A 19,527-nucleotide genomic window follows, 5' to 3' on the forward strand; every position below is an offset into this window, starting at 1 on the left:
ATCCAATGCCATCTAAGTGACCAAAGGTCAGACATACTAACACTGGTTTTGGTCTTGCACTATGTGGACTGAAATTTTCTTTGCACAATATTATGTAAGGTAGATGGTAAAATACCTCATTTATTGCAATCTTGCCCTTTCTCTGATCAAGTTTGGCACAAAATGCTGAGCCACAACCCATGATTCGTTACAAAGACTGAGCCTTTGGTGGATCGTCCTTTTATACTCACTCATGATAGCCTCACCTGTAACAAATTCACCGGCTTATTTTGTAATGTGGAAAATTTCACAACAATGTATTGTATAATTTTAATTCCATTGCCCACTTAAGGATTAAAGAGATTTAAAGAAAGCATTTGCAGCATGAAAGCATTTTTAATGGGAAGAATAGGCATTAAAGTCCACATGAGAGGTGTCTGAAGCTTGTAAATCGCTTATTAGAGGATGTTCCACCAAGTACTGAGGCTGGGGGTTGAATAATAGTGCACAGTTTTTTGTCCTTTTTTTGTGGAATGACCTTCTAATTTCTATTAGAGATTATCATTACAACCACAAACATCACAGTGGTCTGTCATTTAGTTCTGCTGAAACCGAGGTGTTACTGTCCACAGTTAACTAAGCATTACATTGTTTAAGAAAGAAGCATTTGCTTTAAAAATGACACCTTAGGGCTCAATTGAAGTTTGGACAAAAGGAGTTTAAGATGGAGAAAGTGTAAGGCATTGAAACCATGGGGGTCTTTTGTTGCCAGTGCAAAAAGAGGATGGAATAATGAGTATTAGCTTAAAAATATTCAGGTCATCCTCAAACAATTAACCAGGTGGTTCAACTTTAAGCATGACAATGAATAAATACATCAAACTGGGTTTTAAATTGCAATAAAATAATACCTGGCCTTTATCAGACTACCGTTACAAAATTATTTATTCATTAATTTATTGATTTTTACTAATTGCTTTGTCTTGGCCAGAGTCTAGGTCTCACCACCAGTAGACACTTGACAGAAGGCAGAATCACCACACCAATCTTTAACAGTCCATTGCTGTGTAACACGCACACAGACACACACACACACACACATTCCCAATTTATTGCATTCACTTCTCAATTTTTGATTCCTGTTCTTAAATGCCTAATATTATAATGGACCAACACTAATGTATTACCATTTTAGGGGTTCTCCTTCCATGCAGCTAGATTCATTGATGGTATGTTTGTGCACATAAGGAACTGTTCGGGGTAGGTTCCCACCCTGAAGAGATCAAGAGGAACCTCTTTAAGGCCACTGCTGTCACAAAAGACCCGAGACAGTGAGTGCTTCTGTAGCTCCTGTCTTTGCTGCTGAGAAAACACTCCAGGATTTTCCCACCAGAATCTGAAACACATCCAGTATACAAACACTTGATTGACATGTCATATTTCTGACTGCAGGTAGTATTAAAAGACTCTCTTTTTTCAACTTGAACTCCAAGCATCTATGCTACACTCTACAAATAAAATGACTTTTTACTGATCTGTACTGAAGTGTACTTCACTGTTTACTTTTGACTTGACAAGGTCTTTGAACTGGATCACAATTCACTGTCTAAAACAAAAGTGGTTGAAAAGCCGTACCTGTCACCTTCCCGAAGCATCCTCATCTGTTTTCCGATCAAGCATGCAAAGAGAGGGCCGGTCCTAGCACCAGGCAATGGATCCTCTAGCAGTCCTGCCAGCCACACATCAATATTGTCGGGATGCCCGTACAGATCTATTATCTTTTCAACCAAGGCACTGTCGTGTATCACATCCATCAGATCTGCTCTACTTTCCACTCTGTCATACCCACAAAATAGCCTCCAGTCATTGTAACCTAAAATACAGTTGATAGAGATATTAACGACCTTAGGTGCTGCTGCAAGCACCTTAAACGTGTCTGTATGATTTCTTTTATAATGAGTAGATTTACATGTAGAATCTTATAACTGTTCAAAATGAGAATTTGACAAAAACTCAATGTTTTACATGTGTTCCCACAAGGAAATGTAATATATGACATCTATGCCCCTATATCAATAATGTTGTTTCCATGTATGTTACCTATGGGGTGATATATTACTATAACATACATGTATCCTCATGGATATATGTAGATATAGGTTTATAACATATATGAAATACCCATAATAAAATGTGTGTATGTACATACTGATTAGCCATAACATTAAAACCACCTCCTTGTTTCTACACTCACTGTCCATTTTATCAGCTCCACTTACCATATACTGTAGGAGCACTTTGTAGTTCTACAATTACTGACTGTAGTCCATCTATTTCTCTACATACCTTTTTAGCCTGCTTTCACCCTGTTCTTCAATGATCAGGACCACCACAGAGTAGATATTATTTGGGTGGTGGATCATTCTCAGCACTGCAGTGACACTGACATGGTACTGACATGGTGGTGGTGTGTTAGTGTGTGTTGTGCTGGTATGAGCCGTGTCCACTCACTGTCCACTCTATTAGACACTCCTACCTAGTTGGTCCACCTTGTAGATGTAAAGTCAGAGATGATCACTCATCTATTGCTGCTGTTTGAGTTGGTCATATTCTAGACCTTCATCAAAGCTCACAGGATGCTGCCCACAGGGTGCTATTGGCTGGATATTTTTGGTTAGTGGACTATTCTCAGTCCAGCAGTGACAGTGAGGTGTTTAAAAACTCCAGCAGCATTGCTGTGTCTTATACACTCATACCAGCACAACACACACTAACACACCACCACCATGTCAGTGTCACTGCAGTGCTGAGAAAGATCCACCACACAAATAATACCTGCTCTGTGCTGGTCCTGGGAGAGTCCTGATCATTGCAGAACAGCATGAAATGGGGCTAACAAAGTATGCAGAGAAACAGATGGACTACAGTCAGTAATTGTTGAACTACAAAGTGCTCCCATATGGTAAGTGGAGCTGATAAAATGGACAGTGAGTGTAGAAACCAGGAGGTGGTTTTAATGTTATGGCTGATCTGTGTATTTTATATATGAAAAATTTATACAGTGGGGAAAATAAGTATTTGATCCCCTGCTGATTTTGTAAGTTTACCCCCTTACAAAGACTTGAACAGTCTATAATTTTTATGGAAGGTTTATTTTAACAGAGAGAGACAGAATATCAACAAAAAATCCAGAAAAAAAACATTAAATAAAGGTTATAAATTAATTTGTATTTAATTAAGGGAAATAAGTATTTGATCCCCTACCAACCAGCAAGAATTCTGACCCCCACAGACCGGTTATGTGCCCATGAGGCACACAAATTAGTCCTGTCCCTCTATAAAAGACACCTGTCACAGAATCAGTTTCTTCCGTTCAAATCTCTCGACCACCATGGGCAAGACCAAAGAGCTATCAAAGGACGTCAGGGACAAGATTGTAGACCTGCACAAGGCTGGAATGGGCTACAAGACCATCAGCAAGAAGCTTGGTGAGAAAGAGACCACTGTTGGTACGATCATTCGAAAATGGAAGAAATACAAGATCACAGTCAATCGCCCTCACTCTGGAGCTCCATGCAAGATCTCACCTGGTGGGGTAAGAACGATTCTGAGAAAGGTGAGGTCAGTCCAGAATTACACGGGAGGAGCTTGTCAATGATCTCAAGGGAGCTGGGAGCACAGTCACCAAGAAAACCATTAGTAACACACTTCACCGTAATGGATTGAGATCCTGCAGTGCCCGCAAAGTCCCTCTGCTCAAGAAGGCTTATGTACAGGCCCGTCTGAAGTTTGCCAATGAACACCTGAATGATTCCGAGAAAGCTTGGGAGAATGTGATATGGTCAGATGAGACCAGAATTGAGCTCTTTAGCATCAACTCCACTCGCCGTGTTTGGAGGCAGAGAAATGCCCAGTGGGGATGGTGTTCTTGGGGTCATATCCAGCATTTCTCTGCTCCCAGCTCCCTTGAGATCATTGACAAGCTCCTCCCGTGTAATTCTGGGCTGACCTCACCTTTCTCAGAATCATTCTTACCCCACCAGGTGAGATCTTGCATGGAGCTCCAGAGTGAGGGCGATTGACTGTGATCTTGTATTTCTTCCATTTTCGAATGATCGTACCAACAGTGGTCTCTTTCTCACCAAGCTTCTTGCTGATGGTCTTGTAGCCCATTCCAGCCTTGTGCAGGTCTACAATCTTGTCCCTGACGTCCTTTGATAGCTGTTTGGTCTTGCCCATGGTGGTCAAGTGATTTGAATGGAAGAAACTGATTCTGTGACAGGACAGGACTAATTTGTGTGCCTCATGGGCACATAACCGGTCTGTGGGGGTCAGAATTCTTGCTGGTTGGTAGGGGATGAAATACTTATTTCCCTTAATTAAATACAAATTAATTTATAACCTTTATTTAATGTTTTTTTTCTGGATTTTTTGTTGATATTCTGTTTCTCTCTGTTAAAATAAACCTTCCATAAAAATATGGACTGTTCAAGTCTTTGTAAGGGGGTAAACTTACAAAATCAGCAGGGGATCAAATACTTATTTCCCCCACTGTATATGTACATGTATTATATTTGCGTATGGGTTAAGCAATTTTTAATAATAGGAAAGCTTCTGGCCTACATATAATAACTTGAAACCTAAAATATAGCACAATCTTAAAGTTAGGTACTAATATAAAGAAAGAGAATGATGATATTAAACCCATTTGTAGGAAAGCTTATGGTCTACAGACAATAACTAGATATATTTCTAAATAAATCATGTATTCACATATTCATCAGATGCTTTGTAATTCACATGTAAAGACAACAGAGAAGAAAACTAAAACCTCCTGCTGTTTTTCTTTTCCCCACTAACTAGTAAATATTTGCTTTAATGGCATTTAGCAGATGCTTTTATCCAAAGTGAATTACAATATTGAGTAAATACAGTGAAAGCAATTGATGTGTTAAGAGCCTTGCTAAGGGACCTACCAGTGGCAGCTTGGCAGTGGTGGAGCTAAAATCAGCAACCATCCAATTACTAGACCAGTACCTTAGCCGCTGAGCTACCACTGCTCTTCAGTGCCCTGTTGATTGACAATACTGTTATTAGTATTAATACTATCTCACTCACTTTCTTAACCGCTTATCCAATTAGGGTTGCGTGAAGGGGGTGGGGGGGGTGGGGTTGCTGGAGCCTATCCCAGCTTTTCAGTTGGCGCAAGGCATACAGTAACACCCTTGACGGGGCGCGAGTCCACACACACACACACACCCATTCACCTATAGGGCAATTTAGTGTCTCCAATTAGCCTGACTGCATGTTTTTGAACTGTGGAAGAAAACGGAACTCCCGTAGGAAACCCATGCAGACACAGGGAGAACATGCAAATTTCATACAGAAAGGACCCGGACCGCCCGGCCTGGGGATCGTACCCAGGACCTTCTCGCTGTGAGGCGACGGTGCTACCCACCGAGTCACCAAGCCACCGTGCCGCCCATTAATACTATCTATTATTATTATTAATAATGATCATTATTTTTATAAGGTAGTCAAGACAAGTACACTATGATCAAATGTTTGTGGACACTTACCATAGACTTGTTAAAGATCCCATTCTAAAGTCAAATGCATGATATATACTTCCAAATTAATTCCAAATTGATATTTAAAGTAGGTCTGGGGAAATTTGTACCCATTTAGTCCCATTTGTGCCCAACAGAGCATTTATGAGGTCAGTGTATTTCATATTATGAAGTCAATGTATTCCATATTATATTCTCTCTCTTTATATTGGTACCTAACTTTTAAATTGTGCTATACTTTAGGTTTCATTGTCTTAAACCTTACTTTTCAGCCTACATGAATACATTAAATGTCAGAAGCTTTTAAATCAGATCTAAAAGATACCTTATTTAATCTCTTTATTTAATCTTTCTAAATCAATTGGCTATATGGCAAGGTAAGAGGCAGATTAAATAGTCAGGGTTAAGATGACTTTTAAAGATTGTGTGGGACTGTGATGAAACTAACATTCTGTAGTTGAAGTTACTACCCAATAAATAATGAATAACCAAACTGCTGAGACTGCAAACCTGTAACATTCAGTATCAGTCTTATCATTTTGTTTGCAGTTACCTGGAAGACCATGATCTCTACCCCTTTGGAGGTTTAAAGCAGCCAAGTCTAGCTCCTCTGGAATAGTAAGCACCATTAGCTTCTTTCTTAATTCCTCAGTCATGAGATGCTGTGGGTTCTGTTTGGCAGCTGGTCGACCCAGAAGACCTCGCAGTATTGGATCTAATCCTCCTGTAGAGATGAATTAGCCAGAGAGGTTAATCTTCAGCTTTTAAACTCAACAATTACTAAGATGCTCTATACATTGTAATGTGTTTAGTAGGTGTAATGTGTTAAGTGTTGGCACAGTCTTTAAACATATAAACTGAAATCAGGTTCAATAAACAGGTCTGTCATTGTTTACAATGTTTCCTTTTACTTAGCTGCCACTAATGACTAATGCCAAGTTCACACTACGCGACTTTCCAAGTCATCAGGTCGCTGTACAGTTCACACTACATAACTGGATCTCTTGTAATCGGGAGTATTTCAAGTCGGTGTGTATTTCACACTACACGACTGATCGGCAATTGGCGGTTTCACACTACACCATCTATCAATCTACCAATTGGAATCGCAGGTGAGCTTCTCTGGTCTCCCAAACTACGTTTTGTCACGAAAACAAACGCCAGAAGTGACGAAAGGTTTAACGATACCATGTCCAAAAATGCACGTCAAAGAAAAAATAAATGAATCTGAGTGGATTTGGCTACGCGAACAGCATGGATTGTTCTGTAGTGAGTCGGAGATTAATAAATATTTTTGCAATACAGTGTTGGTGTTATGTTTTGTAGAGAACGATCAGGTCAGAAATACTATAAAACTTGTGTGTGTGCCGATGTATTCTGATATAAACTATATTATGCCCCTGTCCCACCTTTTTACAACTCCTCCCCTGCGTTTCCACTCACCCCGTATCTTGCGTTCTCATTGGCTGTTCGACATAGCACTCATTGCCAGTCGGGCAACTCAGATTCAGATATCTGACATGCTAGAAATCTCGCTTCGGTCGCCGAGCGCTCGGCGAGTGCTTGGCGAGTCGCTCGGATCGAGTTGTTGAGTAGTTCACACTTAGCGATTGAGAGCCGAGTTTCGATCGCCGAGCAAATGCCGAGTTGCTCCCGAGCCGGCAAATCTAGCGCCGACCAGTCGCAGAGCGAAAATCAGGGCAAAAATCATGTAGTGTGAACTAGGCATAAGCAATTGACAATTATTGGCCCTGTTTAGGGACCCAACCGTGGTCACTTGTCCAGGCTGGCATTTGAACTAACAATCTTCCAATTAGTATTTCAAAGCCATTCAGCACCAAGCAACCACCTTCATTAGTGAAGAAATGACTGAAGATTTGAACTTTTTAGTCCCTAGTCCAGAGCATTAAGCACTGAACCACCACTTTCACTGCTACAGTTTCAGGATGGTGGGTGCTACACATTTTTTTTTATTGTGCCATGTAAAACTATTCAATGTATTTTTTCCTTTTTCTGTTCACAGACAGTTGATATCCATGAGTCTGTGTCTCAACAATTTGAAAACCTGCAGCTTATAAAAAAGTGGTGACTGGCTTTAATGTTTTGGAGAAAGTATTTGTAGTCATTACCATGGGATTATCATGTGACACTAGAGTCTGTAAATGTATAGAAATCTAAAAATGAGAAGATACTTCCAGAATATATTTCAACTTTATAAAGAATGTAATTAATACTGATTTGGTATCAGTACACAAGAGCAGCTAAAGATGAAAATATATACCTTGTCTGATGATCCTCCATGGACTGAAGAAGGCTTTATGAAGACTTAAAGAGGGAAAGTGTTCATGCTCCTGGAAGCTCTCATTCAGTCGAATAATGTGTGATGAGATTGTGGCATGCCCGAAGCGAAATGCAGCTGTGGCAAACACATTGGAGACTGACGGATTTATTGAATCATCGTAGCCTTTGTAAAGCCCGATGGTTTGCTTAAATGCTTCTTCTCCTATGATTTTTGGAATGTAATCTCTCATAGTGATTATCTGTAAAAAAAAAAAAAAAAGAAAAGGAGACTGTCTTAGATTTATATCAAGTGATTAAAAAAAACTTAAGGAAATGCTATTACAACTGCTACTTTAGGGCTAAGACCCACAAGATGTCTTAGTCAAATATTTGTAATTCCTAATAATGTACTGATAATGTTTGAGAAGCCAGACAGAATTACTCATTAAAGTCCACATATTGTGCATCACTACCTCTGATCCTCCACTTGCACTCTATGTATGTCCTATATGGCAATTTGGGACCACTCAATGTGGTTTATATTATCTTGCTGAAATGCATCTGGCTGTGTCCCCCAATTTTTAAGTTGAAATAGCTTTTAAGTTAAAGTACTTTACAATGACACATGTCTGTCTAACTGCAAATTTGCCTTCCGCTGTTTCCTCAGAAGCACTGATGTGTATATTAAAACTCTCCGTCCATGAAGCTAAAATGTAGCTGCTATGCCATCAGCCACTGGTAATGGTTTTTGGAAAAGTCAGAACCTTTGGGACTTTGTTAAAGCATTGCACACTCTGCTTGATGCATTCTATCTACTTTTGTCTCATAAAACTTTAGTCTCTCTGCTACTTCAACTTAAGGACCATATGCTGCATTCAACCTTATAGATCCTTCTGTGGGCAGTGAAATGTTGCTTTGATCCAGCGTAGACTGCTCAAGATGGACAGGCTTTAGTAGTGCAGCACACAGCCTTTAGTCCCTAAATTTAGCTGCTGCCCATTGTTGTGAATCACATTCGTGTTGGCACTCCACAGCATTAGCAATTCTGCATTGGCCTGCATTAGGAACAATATACATTCTAAATGCTTCCCTACCCAATATGCAAATGGCTCGACTAATTAAATGCTACTTAATTTTGCCAGGTATTGTGAATGATAAAAGAATCAGCAGTGGCACTTTAGAAGCAGCATATTGCAGTTTTGCTCTGGGGTACAGGACAAATTAATACTGAAATCCTTAGCGACAGCATTATACATTATACAACAAGAAGCTAAACTAGTTTTCTCCTACGCTGTTCTCAGTGTAGTATTTGAGCAAATGTTTCCACATTTATCTGTCTGCTTGTGCAAAATCAATTCTATTAATGAACTTTACTTGTAAGCAGCCTGAGACATATTACATAAAGATCCCTATTTCTTTATTATTATATCAACTTCTAGCTTAACTAGGTTAAAGTCTTTTTCCTAAATTGAAACTGTACAAAAACAAAAAAAAGTAGAACTGTTGGTTTACTTTTACCATGACCCTGAATAGACCTTGGTGTTGGTGTACAGTGTTTTCCCTCCAAATTAACTCTTGCCTGATTTATCAACAACATTGTCCTGAATCACTTTAAAAGAATTAGATTTTTGTTTTGGAGACCAGAAATTTCCCCTCCATATTGTTTTCTCCTCTTTTTCCATTGTGAACATGTAACGCAGGGCTCAAGATGAGAGGCAAGCATGGATATAAAAGCACACGTTACAAACAAATACAATTACAAATACATTACAATAAACAAGACCAGATTTCGCAGAGCTAACTACTATGCTAAATGCCAACTGCTAATGCTAATCTAAACACACAGAAACAAGATCTTAAATTATCTTCAACTCTAAGGTAAGCTACACCCTGACAGCTAACACAGTGCTAATGCTCTAACATAAAACAAGACATGATTCTCTAAGCAATATTCCTTAAGCAAGCTACATAATCTAGAATACAAAACATGATTCTCTAAGCAAGATTCCCAAGCAAGATATATGATCTAATATACAAGACATGATACATGAACTACAGTACAATACATGATTCTCTAAGCATAAAAACCCAAAACAACCTAATCTAACCTATAAATACCCTCCCCTGAATGATCTACAGTACAGTCCTTATATACAATGAGCATTCATCCTGCCTTGAGTTTTAGCTGTGGATCATTAGCTTAATTGTCCAATCCTCATGAAAAAGAGTCGACTTAAAGCCATAAACAAAACCCCTTAAACCATGTGCTCCCGGAGACAGGGGGCTTGGCACTTACACATAAAGCATGAGTTCCGGAAGCACAGAGAGGCTGGATTCATGACAGAACACATACATAGTCTTTGCCAGATTCTGGATATTACTACTAGTGCAATTATCCTTGGCTTTTATACCTCAGTCAGCATTGCATGTTGTGCTATTGATCTTTGTATGAACCCCCTACATCCTATGAGAAGTGTCAACAGTAATACATTTCCCCTATTTGTAGACAGTTTGTCTTATCACAGAGTGATGAACACCCTTTTTACAGTATATAATTCTATACTGATAATCCATAACATTAGGACCCACCAGGATTAGTTAAACCCCAAAGTGGAGCATATACTTATGAGCGATTAGGAGAATAATAGCTAAATCTGCAGTGCTTCATCATTAGTAATCATGTGTTGGAGGTCAGGTTGCCGAAGCATAAGTAATTTATGGAATACATTTAGCATAAATTAACTTAAAAAGCCATGTTCCATTGCAGTCATTGTTCAACTTGAGCTGTTAGTTCATTCTAATTTAATTACGCCCCAGGGCTTTTACACTCCTAAGCCATAGTGCTTAATCTTCATCCCAATCCTAAATTGTTACTTAGTCAACATTAAATTCATATTAATGCTCACATTTTTTCATGATTTCAGATCCTGAAATATACAGTGTATCACAAAAGTGAGTACACCCCTCACATTTCTGCAGATATTTAAGTATATCTTTTCATGGGACAACACTGACAAAATGACACTTTGACACAATGAAAAGTAGTCTGTGTGCAGCTTATATAACAGTGTAAATTTATTCTTCCCTCAAAATAACTCAATATACAGCCATTAATGTCTAAACCACCGGCAACAAAAGTGAGTACACCCCTAAGAGACTACACCCCTAAATGTCCAAATTGAGCACTGCTCGTCATTTTCCCTCCAAAATGTCATGTGACTCGCTAGTGTTACTAGGTCTCGGGTGTGCATAGGGAGCAGGTGTGTTCAATTTAGTAGTACAGCTCTCACACTCTCTCATACTGGTCACTGAAAGTTCCAACATGGCACCTCATGGCAAAGAACTCTCTGAGGATCTTAAAAGATGAATTGTTGCGCTACATGAAGATGGCCAAGGCTACAAGAAGATTGCCAACACCCTGAAACTGAGCTGCAGCACAGTGGCCAAGATCATCCAGCGTTTTAAAAGAGCAGGGTCCACTCAGAACAGACCTCGCGTTGGTCGTCCAAAGAAGCTGAGTGCACATGCTCAGCGTCACATCCAACTGCTGTCTTTGAAAGATAGGCGCAGGAGTGCTGTCAGCATTGCTGCAGAGATTGAAAAGGTGGGGGGTCAGCCTGTCAGTGCTCAGACCATACGCCGCACACTACATCAAATTGGTCTGCATGGCTGTCACCCCAGAAGGAAGCCTCTTCTGAAGTCTCTACACAAGAAAGCCCGCAAACAGTTTGCTGAAGACATGTCAACAAAGGACATGGATTACTGGAACCATGTCCTATGGTCTGATGAGACCAAGATTAATTTGTTTGGTTCAGATGGTCTCAAGCATGTGTGGCGGCAATCAGGTGAGGAGTACAAAGATAAGTGTGTCATGCCTACAGTCAAGCATGGTGGTGGGAATGCCATGGTCTGGGGCTGCATGAGTGCAGCAGGTGTTGGGGAGTTACATTTCATTGAGGGACACATGAACTCCAATATGTACTGTGAAATACTGAAGCAGAGCTTGAACCCCCCCCCCCCCCCCCTCCGGAAACTGGGTCGCAGGGCAGTGTTCCAGCATGATAATGACCCCAAACACACCTCCAAGACGACCACTGCTTTATTGAAGAGGCTGAGGGTAAAGGTGATGGACTGGCCAAGCATGTCTCCAGACCTAAACCCAATAGAACATCTTTGGGGCATCCTCAAGCGGAAGGTGGAGGAGCGCAAAGTCTCGAATATCCGCCAGCTCCGTGATGTCGTCATGGAGGAGTGGAAAAGCATTCCAGTGGCAACCTGTGAAGCTCTGGTAAACTCCATGCCCAGGAGAGTTAAGGCAGTTCTGGGAAATAATGGTGGCCACACAAAATATTGACACTTCAGGAACTTTCACTAAGGGGTGTACTCACTTTTGTTGCCGGTGGTTGAGACATTATTGGCTGTATATTGAGTTATTTTGAGGGAAGAATAAATTTACACTGTTATATAAGCTGCACACAGACTACTTTTCACTGTGTTAAAGTGCCATTTTGTCAGTGTTATCCCATGAAAAGATATACTTAAATATCTGCAGAAATGTGAGGGGTGTACTCACTTTTGTGATACACTGTATATACAGGTATATACAGTATATATACAGGGGCTGGACAAAATAACTGAAACACCTGTCATTTTAGTGTGGGAGGTTTCATGGCTAAATTGGACCAGTCTGGTGGCCAATCTTCATTAATTGCACATTGCACCAGTAAGAGCAGAGTGTGAAGGTTCAATTAGCAGGGTAAGAGCACAGTTTTGCTCAAAATATTGCAATGCACACAACATTATGGGTGACATACCAGAGTTCAAAAGAGGACAAATTGTTGGTGCACGTCTTGCTGGCGCATCTGTGACCAAGACAGCAAGTCTTTGTGATGTATCAAGAGCCACGGTATCCAGGGTAATGTCAGCATACCACCAAGAAGGACAAACCATATCCAACAGGATTAACTGTGGACGCAAGAGGAAGCTGTCTGAAAGGGATGTTCGGGTGCTAACCCGGATTGTATCCAAAAAACATAAAACCACGGCTGCCCAAATCACGGCAGAATTAAATGTGCACCTCAACTCTCCTGTTTCCACCAGAACTGTCCGTCGGGAGCTCCACAGGGTCAATATACACGGCCGGGCTGCTATAGCCAACCCTTTGGTCACTCGTGCCAATGCCAAACGTCGGTTTCAATGGTGCAAGGAGCGCAAATCTTGGGCTGTGGACAATGTGAAACATGTATTGTTCTCTGATGAGTCCACCTTTACTGTTTTCCCCACATCCGGGAGAGTTACGGTGTGGAGAAGCCCCAAAGAAGCGTACCACCCAGACTGTTGCATGCCCAGAGTGAACCATGGGGGTGGATCAGTGATGGTTTGGGCTGCCATATCATGGCATTCCCTTGGCCCAATACTTGTGCTAGATGGGCGCGTCACTGCCAAGGACTACCGAACCATTCTGGAGGACCATGTGCATCCAATGGCGGTGCCGTGTATCAGGATGACAATGCACCAATACACACAGCAAGACTGGTGAAAGATTGGTTTGATGAACATGAAAGTGAAGTTGAACATCTCCCATGGCCTGCACAGTCACCAGATCTAAATATTATTGAGCCACTTTGGGGCGTTTTGGAGAAGCGAGTCAGGAAACGTTTTCCTCCACCAGCATCACGTAGTGACCTGGCCACTATCCTGCAAGAAGAATGGCTTAAAATCCCTCTGACCACTGTGCAGGACTTGTATATGTCATTTCCAAGACGAATTGACGCTGTATTGGCCGCAAAAGGAGGCCCTACACCATACTAATAAATTATTGTGGTCTAAAACCAGGTGTTTCAGTTATTTTGTCCAACCCCTGTATATATACACCGCTCAACCATAACATTAAAACCACCTCCTTGTTTCTACACTCACTGTCCATTTTATCAGCTCCACTTGCTGACTGTAGTCCATCTGTTTCTATACATATTTTTTTAGCCTGCTTTCACCCTGTTCTTCAATTGTCAGGAGCAGGTATTAATTAGGTGGTGGATCATTCTCAGCACTGCAGTGACACTGACATGGTGGTGGTGTGTTAGTGTGTCTTGTGCTGGTATGAGTGGATCAGGCACAGCAGTGCTGCTGGAGTTTTTAAATACCATGTCCACTTACTGTCCACTCTATTAGACACTCCTACCTAGTTGGTCCATCTTGTAAATGTAAAGTCAGAGACGATCGCTCATCTACTGCTGCTGTTTGAGTTGGTCATCTTCTAGACCTTCATCAGTGGTCACAGGACGCTGCCCATGGGGCGCTATTGGCTGGATATTTTTGGTTGGTGGACTATTCTCAGTCCAGCAGTGACAGTGACGTGTCTTATCCACTTATACCAGCACAACACACATTAACACACCACCACCCTGTTAGTGTCACTGCAGTGCTGAGAATGACCCACCACCCAAATGATACCTACTCTTTGGTGGTCCTGATCATTAAAGAACAGGGTGAAAGCAGGCTAAAAAAGTATATAGAGAAACAGATGGACTACAGTCAGCAATTGTAGAACTACAAAGTGCTTTTATATGGTAAATGGAGCTGATAAAATGGACATTGAGTGTAAAAACAAGGAGGTGGTTTTAATGTTATGGTTTTCATAATTGCATCAGTTATGAGGTCCCTGTCCTTATCCGGCTTCCCACCCTGTATGAACAACAAGCCAATCATTTTTCATGTAGCCTCCCAGCCCAGCCAGATGGCAGAGCTGAGTTTTCGAAATGTCAGCTCTGGTGTGCTAGCGTGTTTTACCGCTGCACAACCTGAGCGACAAAATATGCACTATATTGCCAAGTATGTGAACACCCATCCTAATTACTGAGTTTAGGTTCTTCAGTCCCAACTATTGTTAACAGGTGTATATAATAATATACAATCTGTATATATAGTATGTAAAATAAATTACATGCTTCTTTTTGTGGCATGACTGTGCACCTGCACACAAAGCGAAGTCCATAAAGAGACAGAATTTTATGAGGCAACTCACAACCCTCTTGCTTAAAAATGAATTGTAATAGCAATTCTCATAAATGCACTATTGAGTGATTGAGAATAAAGAGACACACTCTCTAGATGAGAAGAGGCTGTTATAGCTGCAGGAAGTGCATATTAATGCCATAGTTCTGTAATGAAATCAACAACCAGATTACGGTTGTGTCCACATAGTTTGGTCATATAAAAATTGTGGCAATCAGTGCCTGCTTGCTGGATTTTTAAGAGTGGGAGTGGATATCTTGGTGCCATAATGTTTATTCTAGCTGGCGACATAGAAGTGAGACATCTGGTGATGGAAGCCAAGGCTGGTGCGTCTGCCACACAACAACTGCAGTGGAGCGTGGGAGTTCTACGAGCATCGGAATACTAAATTGTCAACAAGACAATATGGCTCGAAGGGGCTAAAGCATCACTCACTTCATGTGTGACAGCACATGAAGAGCAGAGCTCAGCGGTAGCAAGCCGGTCTGTTGGGAAAAGACCTCTTGATCCCCGGTCTGCTGGAGAAGCAGAACACGCACTGCTAATGGATATGGGGAAAACCACCAAAGTCACAGGCAGCAAACTCAAGCAATGACTAGTAAGGACACCATCAGGTAGATGTGACGATGGATTGACGAGGATTTGACAAAGGTGCAGGGTTGAAGGCTTTAGGAGCTATTACAAAGCTTTCGCAAGGTGTTCGCAGCAAGTGGCATGTACTGCACACAAACAGGCCTGGTCCATCACGTCACTGATACAAGAATGGTGGCACCGATCCTGTTGTACCTGCACCACCTGCCCTTGGCGAAACACCAGATCACCCAAGAAAAAGGTTCATGAGATGGCGGTGGCAGGGCTCATTAAGCAATTCACCAGCTTGTGACGAATTATGGCAGTTTTTGGTCATGTCCTTTGGGCTCTGTAATGCCCCCTCCACATGTAAGCCGTTGATGGAGAGGATACTTGTGGGCTTTCCTCGGGACCAGGGTGTTGTATACCTGGGTGACCTGCTGGTACACAGGCTCAGCTTTGATTAAGCCCTATACTATAGAGCAGGTTTTCGCTGCCATCTAGAATAGAATGCCTTTATTTTCATTGCACAGTGCACAACAAAATCTGCTTTGCTAGGCTCAAGCTGCATCCCAAAAAGTGCAACATAAGCAACAGGGCATTCTCATCTTGGGACATATCAGGGGCAGGGAAGGAATGGCAACAGACCAAGCAAAAGTGGATGCCATACAGCGCTGGCCTTCACCTGGAAACATCAAACTGCTGCAGAGCTTCTTGGGGTTGGCTTCATACTACTGGTGGTTCAACCTTATTTCATTGCTCTTTTGTCCAGTTGTGATGCCTGCATGGCCATAGTAGGTGCTTTTGATGGTTGACAGGATTTAGCATGGAGACTTTGTGTTGACACATTCATCTCATTACAGTGTTAAAATTTTCTGCACTTTAAGCCACAATATCCCATTTGTTAGGTTATACCAGATGCAATCATCTTCAAGTTGCCTGGCATTAGTGAGTCCTGGTGACCCAAAAACCTGCCAACGGTTTGTGGCTGTTCCTCTTTAGACCACTGTCAGTGGGTACTCACCAGTGCTACTACAAAGCACCACATGTTGTGTCAGAAATATTTCAACTTAGTCTGGCAATAACGATTTGACCCTTATCAAAGTGATCTAGGTCTTTATACCTGTCCAGCTGCATTTAATGTTTCTTACGTCCTGAGGGTGGTCCTAATGTTTAATCAGTGTATATGTAACTACAGAAAAAATCTAGTAGAACCAATAATATCTTAAAGATAATAAAAATGTGAATGATTATTACCAGCCAAAATGAAAGTGTAGTTATTTTGAATTAACATCTTCCTTTGCAAAAAATCTAATTTGTATACATCTTAAATATTTTACTGCTAAACACTAATTTAGATGCATTTTTGTAAGTTCAGCCATATAATCAATAAGATTGAGTGATATATTTTAATATATCTATTTTGTACCTGATGTAATGCTCCAATGATTTTGCGGGTCTCCTGATAGGTTTTCTCAGAGCTCCAGTGGGTGTTCAGTTGTTTTAATATCTTGGCGATACGGTTGTGTTCTCTCACCCAAAGTGTATGCAAAGCAATTAAAGGCAGAACCTCATTCACCCTGCTGTCTCCAGCTAGAAAACACTCCACCCGTTCCCTCGGCCCACTGCCCGGCTCCTGGAAGCATGCTGATGGGGTGATGTTGACAAATGGCAGATAAGCATGACCATCATTGTCAGTGGATTTACTGTTAACTGCCAGCAGGCCCTCAGAGCTTGACAGGTTTCTGAGCACATTTTGTAACTTGACAGAGTGGCCATAGACAGTAGAGGCATCAAGGAAGGAAGTAACTGAATTCATCTGCTGTCTCTGGAGCATCTGTTGCGAGTGCAGAGCGTGTGTCAGACCATGTAGGCAGGCTGGCAAAGAGCGGAAAAATGGGAGACAGCGCTTACTTCCAAACAGTTTATCATTCAGTGGAATCTGTGATACACACACACACACACACACACAAATACAAGGACAGAGAAAAAGTACATTACGATAAAAAAAAAAGTCTCTATTTGGCCTCACATTTGAGTAATTGCATTTTGTCCAAGCAAATCAAGTCAACACATCTATGGCAAACTTTTACTTAAGATCCAACATCCAATTTTGTGAACATATATATCCAGTAGACAGTGTAATATAGTATTACTAGCATGTATCTAGAACTTTCCATACACTTACCAGGAACTTGTGTCTGTGTTTATGTTTATTTTTATCAATTTCCATTAAAACGATTTCAAATCCTGGCGACCATATGAAGTGTCTCCAGAACATCATCTTTTTGTGTCTTCAGGATTCTTTATGACTTGCTTTTTGTTTATTAAATTGTATGTGTCCATTTTATTGCTGGTCATCCTTTGCTGGTTATTGCTGGTTTATTTTCAGCTATTCCAAGGATAATTGTCTTATATTGGGTGTGTTCGAAAACCTAGTGAGCTCTCTACATAGACAGCATTTTACATCATCCTACGTGCAAGAAGGAGGCTGTTCAAATTCTTAGATACCTTAAAATGCTGTATAATAAGGTACCTTAAATTTGAATGGTATATTGACAGAATAACGAGGGAGCATCCGATGCTGCCTTAACAGTGAAGGCAATCACAGCATTCAATGCGGCACAACTTTTCTCACAAAAAAAAAAAAAATATGGTGGACGGTGCGGAGCTATGAATGGAATTATTTTCAAAGGTAAATAAATCATCATTGATTTTTAATTTGTATAAACATGTACAAGTGTCATTTATTTACATATTCGGGCTTGTCAGATAATTTAACCATTTCCGGTACACAGAGGGAGATGTTAGTTCACATGCTAGAGCATTGTGCCACCCCATTCCATTGGTTTGAATGGCATGACTAACTGTGTTAACTTAGTAAGCAAAAACTGATGGAATTGCTGTCTAAGTAGTGCATTCGAATAACCTGACTTATAAGTCGATGACTTCTTAAAATCCTCTTTACTTATGCAGCTGTCTATGTAGGTAGTGAGACAGCAAGGCTGCTCACTAGGTTTTCGAACAGACCCAATGTGTCTAAAATAAGAGAGCTTATTATCTGGGATTCAAGTGAGAGGTTATGTTTGTCTTTGCCATCCAATTTACTCTCAAAAGTCTTGGTCAGCACCAAAGCATGAAGGCTCTGATATTCATCTTGTCCCAGTTTTTTTTATTGTCCAGCAATTATATTTATAAAAAACCACAGTAAAAAAATCATAGTCTGGACAATTTTGATCTTTTTTGGACATTTACATTTTCTGCATTTAGCAGATGCTCTCATTCAGAGCAACTTAGGGAAGTGCTTTCTCAGTAAACATTTATTTACTGAAGTACAAGTAGACAACAATCTAGGACCACAAATCTGTTAAAATCCTGTTAGAACAACAGTATATGTGTAAAAGATTAGTATGTGCATATTAGTTTCAATTGAAGTCCATAGTAAAGAAGAGGGTCTTTGATCGTTTCTGGAAGACAGAGAAAGAGTTAGGTGTTCCAACAGACTGGGGAAGTTAATTCCACCACCATTTATGTCTGTCTTTCACAAATTCTGAGTGGTTTATCAAGACGAGCTGGACTTATGGCTCAAAGGTAGCATGGTACAGAATTCTCTAAGGTAGATTGGAGCATTGGAGGTGGGCAGCTGCATTTTGAGGCACCTGCCAGGGGAAAGTTACAGTAGTCCAGCTGAGGTAAAGTGATGCAGTGAATGGGTAAGAAATTGAGTGCCTTCCACAGAGAGTGCATCTTTTTGATGTTGCAGAGGAGGAACTGGCATGATCCTGTCATGTTAGGTACATAAGCAGAGAAAGACAGCTGGCTATCCATGACGACTACCATCAGACATTATCATATGTTTTCATCTGAGAGTCATTAAGAGTAATGACTAGGTCCTGGCATGAGCACAGGTCACTAAAATATGTGTCATCTTAGTCTTGCTGGGGTTAAGTTTCAGGTGAAGAGCTGACATCCAGTCCTATAGATAGATATCTGCCAGACATGAGATGAGGGCTGAGACTTATGTGTGACAGAATGAGTTATGTATCATCTTCATAGGAGTGAGTATAGATGAAAAACAGGAGAAGATCAAGTACAGAGCCCTGTGAGACACCAG

At 40.9% G+C, this 19,527-nt stretch overlaps 1 protein-coding gene across 1 annotated transcript in view; it reads right to left on the reverse strand.

Annotated features, from left to right (window-relative positions):
- Nucleotides 1-954: 954 nt before the first annotated feature.
- Nucleotides 955-19,527, reverse strand: part of tpo (thyroid peroxidase) — a 42,159-nt gene continuing 23,586 nt past the window's right edge. The window contains exons 7-12 of the mRNA XM_063007963.1: nt 16,843-17,355; nt 7,831-8,089; nt 6,103-6,273; nt 1,615-1,852; nt 1,167-1,375; nt 955-1,042 (exon numbers count right to left, since the gene is read on the reverse strand). Of these exons, the coding sequence (XP_062864033.1) occupies nt 1,171-1,375; nt 1,615-1,852; nt 6,103-6,273; nt 7,831-8,089; nt 16,843-17,355 (1,386 nt within the window). The 3' untranslated portion in view covers nt 955-1,042; nt 1,167-1,170. The remainder of the gene's footprint in view (nt 1,043-1,166; nt 1,376-1,614; nt 1,853-6,102; nt 6,274-7,830; nt 8,090-16,842; nt 17,356-19,527) is intronic.

This window comes from Trichomycterus rosablanca, chromosome 13 (assembly GCF_030014385.1).
Source record: "Trichomycterus rosablanca isolate fTriRos1 chromosome 13, fTriRos1.hap1, whole genome shotgun sequence".
NCBI classification, from domain to species: Eukaryota; Metazoa; Chordata; class Actinopteri; order Siluriformes; family Trichomycteridae; genus Trichomycterus; species Trichomycterus rosablanca.